Raw genomic sequence first — 9,598 nt, forward strand, 5'->3', positions numbered from 1 at the left:
GCTCTCAGGCAAGACATAGTGGCTTGTGCTACAAACTAGTGACCAAAATTTGGGACTATGTATCCCATAGCCAGAGACCATGAAGTGGTATAGGTGGGACCTTCAATGAACACACCAAATAACCTCTCAAAAATAAATGACTGTTTTGCCAAGCATGCTGGTGTGTACCTGGAATCCCAGGGGCTGGGGCAGAGGCCGGAGGTTTGGGGCTGGGGCAGAGGCAGGAGGTTTATCACAAGTTTGAGACCCAGTTGGGCTAGTGAGTTCCAAGTCCCAGCTAGGGTTACAGAGTGAGAACACGTCTCAATTTTCTTTTCCTTTTTCTTTTTTGCCCATGAGGCCTGTTGTGCTAGAACTATAGCTCCAGGTGTCAATAATGAAGCTACTATAATTGGCAAGGAACACAGCCATATAGTGGGCCCAGGATGTCAATAGGTTGCCGTTTGGGGCTTTCTATTACAAATAACGGGAAGCAACTTGACATCAGAAGGTTGTATTGGAGGGAGGGGTTGTTTAGAGGAGTCAGCAAGGAGGCTGCGGAGCCCAACATGGAGGAACAGGAGAAAGGCAGTCTGCCAGTGGAGCATAGTTGTCAAGGGCCACCCCACATCACTGTGGCCCCATGCTGTCACTGCTGCTTGTGCCATTACCATCACAGCAAATGCTTCTGGACTCTGGGTCCCCCCACATCCCCCTCCAGATTTCAAGGCCTGGGAACAGGGCTGTGATGGCTTTGGCTGGGGCCCTCCCATGTGAAGCCGAAGCTGTTTGTAGTCCGAGGCACAGGTCTTTCAGTCTCCACCCAGACTGCAGTTCATTTCTCCAGCCATCAGGGGCCCTCCAGGAGCACTGGCCAGTAGCTCCTTTTCCTGAACTGACTCATTCTGTCTCAATGGGAAGTGTGGCTCATGGGAATGCCAGGGGAATGGGAAGGTGATCAGTACTCAAAGGTGCTCCTAAAATTCTTTTGTGTGGTACCACTCAGGACACAAAAAGGTGCGTGGCAAAGCACCAGAACCCACCAGAAGAGCCCTATATTGGGCTAAGGTCCAGAAAGAACACAGAAATGCCGACGGGGAATAAAGCTGGGCAATTGCAGCGACGAGAGCTGTGGTTTCTGTATGTGCTTCTGCCTATGAAGCGGGAGAGAACCTTTGTGTAACTCTACAACGTCATTTTCTTCATGCTGCCTGCCAGCTGGGACTGATGAAAATACAGGGGTACTGTGAGAAAGGGGGTGCATCCTATCAAGTGAAAACAATAGCCCCTTCCTTTATGCCTCCACCAACCCTCCATCCTTCCACAAGGGTAATCTTGTGCCATAAGTTGGATATGTGGTGACTGAGATTTTAGACATTTTTCATGTCTAGTTTGGATTTAAATTTTATTTTGTATAATTTGTCCAAATGTATTCCTGTGTACCACATGTGTGCTTGGTGTCTAAGATCATAAAAGGGCATTGGATCCTCTGGAACTGGAGCTATAGAGGACTTATGAAGTACCATGTAGGCACTATGAATTAAACCTGGGCCCTCAACAAGAGCAGCGAGTGCTCTTAGCTCTGACCCATCTCACTGGCCCTCTAGTTTGGCTTTCAAAGGTTTTACATGAAGCCTCTACATACTGTTCTGTCATGCTTTTCTTTCTTCCTTACTAACACCATGTCTTGGACACCTTTCTCTATCAGCACTTGGTAAAACTTAAAACTGAGGCATAGCTTTAATTCTATACTACGTGACCCTCATAGGTGACCTGCTAGCTACTAGCAAACTGCTCTCTAAAGCTGCTAGCTCATATGGATAGCAACTGCTTATGTCTTCTCATTCTTCTTCGGAGCTGGAATTAGATATGACCAGGAAGACAAACTCTTGCTTTCTAAAGAGCAGCATATGTTTCTCTGGTGTATTCACTGACCCATCTCTGAATCCCAGTGAGGTTGAAGACTAACAATGGCCGGGCTTTCTGAATGATGACTCCTCCCCAAAACTGTTGGTAGAAATAGAACATTACTGCAGTCACTCAAGACAGCAATCTGGCAATATCCACTTGGTGCAGATGGGAAAAATCAAGTTGTAAAATGATAGCACACATTCCATCAATTATGTCCATTTTAGGAACAACCCCAGTTGCTAGTGCTCACACGTGCTTACACACACACACACACACACACACACACACACACACACACACACACATACACACACACACCTGTACATGTGTCCAGAGATGTAGACAGACTAAAGGCTGTTTTCTGGTTAGTGCTTACCTCTGGATGAGTATTAGGAATCTGAAGCATCCTCGCAGCAAACTGTTCAATGGTTTGCCCCGTGCAGAGGAGCACCCTGCTGTTATCTAGCACTATGCTGGCACATCTCTACTTGACTCGCCGAGTTAAGATGTGTAAGCACATTCAGACCTTTATTTTTATTTTTTTATTTATTTTTATTATTTTTACCATTTTGACAGTTTCTTTTTCTCAAAGGTGATTTGAACATGTTCACCTGTACACTTTGGATTCATTTTTTAACCACTGTTTCTCTGTGGTTTTTTTTCCACACTTGTTTTCCTCTCTTAAGTCAATCTTTTCTCTACAGCAGACAATTATACACCTTATTCCTATTAAAGAAGTTTTTTGGTGTTCTGATGAGCATTTCTAGTGAAAACTAGTTTTTCTAGAGGTGAGAACACTGAAACACAATACTTTTGTTGCAAATGCAAGGGATAAATTTAGAGTTACCTGGTATCACAATTTCAAACAAAACCAAATGATGCCATTGTTCTGTGTCAAAGCAAAAGAAGAACTTTAATAAGCTTTTACACCACTGCAAATACAGGAACAGTAACCCATGACATGCAACAAAAGTAATTTTGTCTTTCTGACATATTTAACAGATAATCCTGACGTCAACAGGTAAGAGAGACACAGTCTACAGAACAAGTATGATTTGTTTCAACTTTCAGGTTAGAAAACGTATGTTCTTACTGCAATCTCAAGTAGCATTTAGAAAGCTGACTTTCCCCCTTCTACCTTCTAAACGAGAGGATGATTTTTAAATGTAATTGTACACAATCATTTTCACATGGAAATAATCACAAGGAATCAACAACTGTAGTCTAATTGACTGACTGATTTCATTGCCACTGGTAAATTTTGAACAAGGGCTCCTGTAGTATTGTGGGTTTTAGACAGGGAACATAACCAGGCTGACTGTTAAGAGCCTTGGTTTTTAGAGCGGGGGAGGGAACATGCAGCGGCACACTGGGCAGGTGCCAGACTTCTGAAGCCAGATGGACACGCACGGCTTGTGGAAATAGTGGTGGCATGGTAGCTCTGTTGCCACCTCCCCCTTCACATACTCGCTGCAGCAGATAGGACAGCACATTTCCTGGCCCACTGCACCGTGATCTTCGGTGACCAAGATCTCAGGCAGCGCATCAATGCTCTCCTTGCTTGCAGGTGGGTTAGCCACTTCGACATCAACAGCAAGAGACTCCAAGTGGGCAAGGGCTGTCTCCATCGCCTGGGCCAGACGCTCTTCGAGAGCCATGTAGGTGAGGAACTGAGGATCCACATAGGAGATGGCTTCCGCCACTCCCAGGCCATCTGCAAATCCATCAAACAGGCTCCAGTCCACTTCAAGGTCTTCGCTCACGCTGGAGTCGTCTTCCAGATTGTTGTTTCCGTCCAGCATGAACATCCCAGGCTGCATCAGCTCATGAGTAGACTCATTATCACCCTCGCTGCTGCTTTCATTCTCATTGTAGCGGAGCCAAGGAATTTCTCCTTCTTCCAGAGAGGCCTGCTCTTCTTCCTGAAGAGATGGCTCTTGTACTTCTTCAGGATAGCCACTGCCATTACTGCCAGCACCCGCAAGGCTCCCGGCTCCAGCGGTGTTCACATTCCCTCTAGCTTGCTGGGGTTCCTGATCTTCCTTTCCTGGGAGAGGCTCCCAGCTTTCTCCACTTGAAGACTGGGGTTGATCCCTGCTTCGGTACTTCCTGCGCAGTGCAGCCATCCACTCTTTGTCGCTGTCAGAATCTTCCTCGTAGTAACGGTAGTAATCATCACTGTATGCCCAGAAATCAGGGTCTGCCATGGTTCGGCGCCGTCTTGACACTTTCTCTGGCTTCGCTTGCTCATTCCTGGCATCCTGGTCTTCAGCATACCGTGGCTCAGATGAGCCACCGGCAGCCTCACCTCGGCCTCTTCTGGCTAGACCGTCGGCATGAGCTTCCTCAGCATCAGCGGCATCCCTCCACCTGGAAGTACTGTGTGGTACATCATCATCATCATCAGTATCAAAAAACACTTTTGGTTTCATGCAGTTTGGAGCCGCCACATTCCGGACTTTGGGTCTCACCACCGGTTCCTCAGCACTCTTTGGGGTGTTTTCCCCACCACCACAAATACTCACAGGAGCCCTGCTAGGACGAGCTGGTAAATTCTGCCTCTCCCTTTCCAAGCTGTGATTACCTTTTACAGCTGCTCTGCCTTCAGCAGAAGAAATCTGAGAGGCCAAGGAGCCATTCTGCTTCGAGAGCTCAGCTCTGCGAGCAGAGCACCTCGCAGCAGGGGGTGATTCTACCTTGCCACGTTCCTCTTTCACATCATGGTTAACACTAGAAAAGCGGGAAGACCTTGCCCCCTTCTCGGGATCATCCTTAAACTTGCCAGTTTTCCCTCTCACTGGCAGTCGATCAACAGGCCCAGCCCCCTCCTCCTCACTATCACGAGCCACTAAAGTGTCAATGTGTCCATAAGCCATTCCTCTTCGGCTCCCTGAGGCCCTGTACTCTCTTGGAGGATACCTGGAATAATCCTCATTCTCAACAGCCAGGCTGGCTCCCGAGCCCTCGTTGTCTTCCCAGCGACGACGAGTGCTGGCAAATGGTGACCGGCTCCTCTTGCTTTGATTGGCAGTTGATCTGTGCATTGGGACTTCGGATGTTGTCCTTCTCTGGCTGGCAATCCTCTCCTGCTGGCTCATGGATGGCCTGAAACTGACATAAGCATGCCTCCTTCCATAACTCCTGCCTGGACCTGACTGATACCCTCCTGCTGGTGGGGGCCGAACAGGCTTGCTAGATCCCTGACCCATGGCTCTGACTCAGGAGTTTCCAACAGAGCTGGGAGGCAGGTGTAAAGGTTCTTGCTCCCAGTTCAGAACTACAGAAACAAGAACATCTATTTTTTTCCTTCAGGAGGCAGGTAATAGACTGATAGGGGCCCTTTAAAAATCAGTCTTCTAAGGCCTGAGGTAGCATTCCAGTGACTGCTGTGGACCTGGAACACATATTTAATGTTTGCAAAATGATTACAAGACTGGGTTTACAAGAAAGCCAGAAAGTGGAGACTAAGACAAAGTGTATGTGGAGGGAGGGGTGGGGGTGTGGTGTGACACAAGGTGACTGAATACTTTGAAGGTAGGTGTGCTCTGCAATTATGGGAAGAGTAAAGACAGCTGTGAGGGTTTTTGGTGAGGGGGTGTCATTTTCTGAGAATTTCATATATTAGGGAATAATACAATTTAGGATGGAACTGAAAATATAGTTCACTGTGCATGCATGAGTGCCAGGGTCTGTCAGGAGAGACAAGTGAATGGGGGACTAGCAATCCTGCAATGCAGGGATTTCTGTAGGGGTGGGTGCATGTGGGTGTGAAAGACACGGAAATGGGCGGGGTGGCTTCAGAAAGGAAGGCTGTAAGAGAGAAAGAGAAGGGTCACTGTTCCCATTAAGTATGGCAGCTGGAACTGTAGAGGGAAGCCTGCATTTATGTGCTGCGTTATCACGGTCAAGGAAGTGCGAGGGGATCAGTAAGGAGAGTGTCGAAGAGCCAATCCAGGAGGGAGCCAACAAGGACAGCAGAAAGCAGAGAGGATGTATGTGACGGCTGGAACACAGAGGCCAGCAAGCAGGAAAGGGGTAGTGTCCCCAGAGGATTTCTGTGTGAAGGTGCAGTATGGTACAGAGAAAGGGAGAAAAGGACATTTGAGAAGAGTGTGTAAGCCAGCTTCTTGTGTGTACACATATACATGGTACGCAATAAAAAGATGAAGATGTCTTTATATGTGTGTACGTAGCTAGCAGACACGGACAAGGGAGGCCTTTTCCAGGAGGGGGAGAACAGGAGAAAGAGGGATAGGGAGGGGGAGAAGGGAGAGAGAACAGAGAGGAGAGAGAGGAGGGAGACGGAAGAGGGAGAGAGGGAGGGAGGGAGGGAGATGGGAGAGGAGAGCGAGGGGGGAGGAAGGGGGAGAGAGAGGGAGGGGAGAGAGAAGAGGAGAGAGGGAGGGGGAGAGAGGGAGGAGGCATTCAAAGGAGGGGTCAGAGGAGGATGGGGAAGATTCTAGAGGTATGCGTGTCAGAGCAGGAGGAGGGGTAGAGGTATGCGGGTCAGAGTAGGAGGAGAGAGAAGATTCTAGAGGTAAGAGTTGGGTGGGGGGAGAGAAGGAACTAGAAGGTGTGTGAGAGGGTGTGTGCGTGCCCGTTTGGCGCATGCGCAGTGTGGAACTCACTGGAACCTTGAGGATGCAGGGACAGGGACCAGACTGCAAAGGAGGGCTCTATGTGTGTGTGTGTGTGTGTGTGCGCGCGCGCGTGCCCGTGAAAATGCGTATGCGCACGCGTGCGTGTTCGATACAGAGGAGGGGGTGCAATGTCATAATAAGACAGGAATACGTTATTAGCTCAAAGGGCAAACGCAAATCAATGTGGCAGGGCAAAAGAAAGAAAAGGACGCGTAGGAACCGTGGTTTACCCTTAGAATATTATTTATCTTCTAATAATTCTTTTTCTGGGCACATATCTGTACCTAATAATCTTAGCCATGTGTCATTCGACAAAACAGCAGTAAAATGCGAGGAAGAAAGGCCATAGAGTGCTCTGCAAAGAGGCCAAGAGCACTGCAAGGAGAGACAGGTAGGAGTGGCAGAGGGCCGTGACCACCAGTTCTCTCTCAAACAGCCATGAAGGCAATTCGGCCTGGGGCCCACGCAACAGGGGCTGGGCAGCAAGGGATGCGGTCCCCGAAGAGGCCATAGGCCTCGGCGTGTGGTCAAGTCCCCTCTGCCCCACCCCGCTCCCGAGACGAACCCGCAAAGGGGTCATTGGGATTCTGCTTGTGCCCACCCAGCAGCACTCTCCCACCAGCCCGGGCTACTGCCACAGGCCGCCTCACACTCACCTTCCTGGCCAGTCGCGCGCTCAGAGCTGCAGAGCTGTCGGACCTCTGGACGCCACCACCACTGCTGCTGCTCCGGGTCTCGGCTCCTCCCCCGCTAAAGAGCACTAGGGCAGGCGGGGACTGCGGCGGCGGAAGTGGTTGTGACGTCAGCGCGCGTCCGCCCCCTTGATGTGGCGGGGGCGGCTGCTGCCCTCTGTGAATTGGGGTGGGCTCAAAAGCGTCATTTCGTTCGAAACGCTGTGATTTTTCAGGGGAACAAAAAAAAAAAAGGCATCGAGAACTGTAACCGCATTAACAAATGTTAAACATTTGCCACCTTCCCTTCCGTTTTTTTTCCTAATAAAATGAAATCCGAAGATTCTGATTAATTCTAACGTGAGAGTTAATTACCTTACTATATCATATCCTATGTTCAAATGCTATGGTTTGTCTGGGGATTTAAAATCTGAAGCGGTGTTCAGGGTTGCAGTAGAAACGTCACATTTTCAAAACCTGGTGTTTGAGGCAAACAGAAGGTGTTTACAGGAAAATCTGGTGCTGTTCCTCACAAAACCAGGCTTGTCTATGCAAGAAATGATCGTTCATTACATGCGGCACAGGTTCACATATTGTGAATTGCACCACATTTTCAAAATGTCACAGATTGTGTCGTAGTGGCGTATGCCTTAAATCCCAGCACCAGGGGGGCAGAGGCAGAAAAACCTTGAATTTGAAGCCAGCCTGGTCTAAAGAGCAAGTTCCAGGACAGCTAGGGATACACAGAAAAACCCTGTTTTGAAAAATCAATCAATCAATCAATCAATCAATCAACCAATCAATCAATCAAACAAACCAACAAACAAACAAGGTCACAGATAAGCTTTCCTTGAACTCTTTAAATTGCCCTGATACTTAGAACATTCAATGTAGAGTCCCTGCATTTCCAGCAGTAGCAAAGATTTGCACGTACAGGAAATACAGTGTGTAGTAGAACAAAAGTGCTCAAGGGTGACAATACAAATAGTATGGGTAATTTCTATTACAAGAATACTATGGGAACCGAAGGGGAAAATATCGAGCAAGGGGCAAGAAACAAGGAGAGGGTGGGCAAGAACAAAGGGTATAGAAAGAAACCAACAGGAGCCAACCCACACGTGGCAGTGTGTGCTATGGACCAGGATCTATATAAAACCCAACTCAGCCTACATGCTGGCTCTTGTCTTTGATCCCAGCCCTGCAGAGGCAGAGGCAGGAGGATTTCTGGTTTGTTTTTGTTCCTTCGTTTTTTGTACTGTTTTGTTTGTTTTTGTGGCCAGCCTTGTCTACATGGGGGACTTCCAGGGCAGCCAGGGTTACAAAAAGAAGAAAAAGAGCACTTATTTTTTTTTCCTTTTTGAGAGGGGGTGGGGTGGGGTAGGGTGTGGGAGGGTTTGTTGTAGTTATTGTCAGAGAAGTTCTCATTATGTATCTCAGGCTTGCCCTGAACTTTCTAGGTTGCTGAAGGTTGCACATTAAAATTGGCAAGACGGATCTACAAGTAAGTAAAAAAAAAAAGTGTTGAGAATACCATAGTCATTTTAGAAAACAAAAGAGGTAGAGTAATCATAAAATGTATGTGTCAAACAATGGAATTTCAAAATGCACAAAGCCATCAGGAAGTGAACTATTGTAGAAGCCTTAACCCACACTTTCGTGCTATAGACACATCAAATGGTCTAAATAACTAAAGACACAAGGAGACAGAACAACACAGTTACTAAGCTGGGGCTAACATGTATGCATTTTTCTACTCGAAAGGGTTAAGTTTTTTTTTATTAAAAATACTCATTAAAAACAGGAAAATATACGGTATAAAATTTCTATTGGAATCCCTCTGTCACATAGAGCAACTTTTACTTTCATTTAAGCTTCAGAGCCCCTGGTTATGAAACAAGAGAATTACAGCTGAAGTTTTGGCTCCATCCAATTCACCTTACCGTCTTTCCTTAAATAGGTAGCATTTGGAAACTTGTATTTTCCTGTGCACACTGTACATTATTGTTCATTTTATTTTAAATTAGAGACACCATATCTTAAAACTTTATGAAATATTATCTTTAGAAAGTTGGCAATATTGATAGATGCAGCTCTGAGTCATGTATTTTAACTATTAAATGCTATTGTGTCAAATATGGTATGACTAGAATATTCCATGGTAAGGAATTCCACTGCACAAATTATGCAATATGTGTATCTTTTTCGCTACTAATGGATTTGGATCATTTCTGTCCAATGAGATTATGAGAAATCAATGAACACCTTAGTATATATAGCTCCTTGTATCCTTCTCCAGGGTACTTTTCATCTCAACCTACGGTGTTCTGAAAGTTTACTCTTCTTGGCCCTCCTGGAGGATGAGTCTGACTTCCCCCAGTGGGCTACCCTTGGATAAAA

At 46.9% G+C, this 9,598-nt stretch overlaps 1 protein-coding gene across 4 annotated transcripts; it reads right to left on the reverse strand.

The window, feature by feature from the left end:
* Positions 1–2,417: 2,417 nt before the first annotated feature.
* Positions 2,418–7,282, reverse strand: Pja1 (praja ring finger ubiquitin ligase 1). 4 transcript variants are annotated; one of them, XM_087600775.1, is made up of 3 exons: positions 7,187–7,282; positions 4,810–5,284; positions 2,418–4,269 (listed from the first exon to the last, which is right to left on the reverse strand). In XM_087600775.1, the coding sequence occupies exons 2-3, from the start codon at positions 5,097–5,099 to the stop codon at positions 3,228–3,230; spliced, it is 1,332 nt and encodes a 443-aa protein (XP_087456901.1). In that variant the 5' UTR covers positions 5,100–5,284; positions 7,187–7,282; the 3' UTR covers positions 2,418–3,227. The 4 variants fall into 4 exon arrangements, with proteins under 4 accessions (XP_087456901.1, NP_001385652.1, NP_001385653.1 ...); NM_001101006.2 differs by having other exon boundaries at positions 2,422–4,269; positions 4,810–5,001; positions 7,187–7,267; NM_001398723.1 differs by having other exon boundaries at positions 2,418–5,001; positions 7,187–7,267.
* Positions 7,283–9,598: the final 2,316 nt, after the last annotated feature.

This window comes from Rattus norvegicus, chromosome X (assembly GCF_021556685.1).
Source record: "Rattus norvegicus strain SHRSP/BbbUtx chromosome X, alternate assembly SHRSP_T2T, whole genome shotgun sequence".
Lineage (NCBI taxonomy): Eukaryota > Metazoa > Chordata > Mammalia > Rodentia > Muridae > Rattus > Rattus norvegicus.

Excerpts from the sequence above, each read along its gene's own strand:
- Pja1 (NM_001398724.1), bottom strand. The coding sequence starts at position 5,099 with ATGGGTCAGGGATCTAGCAAGCCTGTTCGGCCCCCACCAGCAGGAGGG.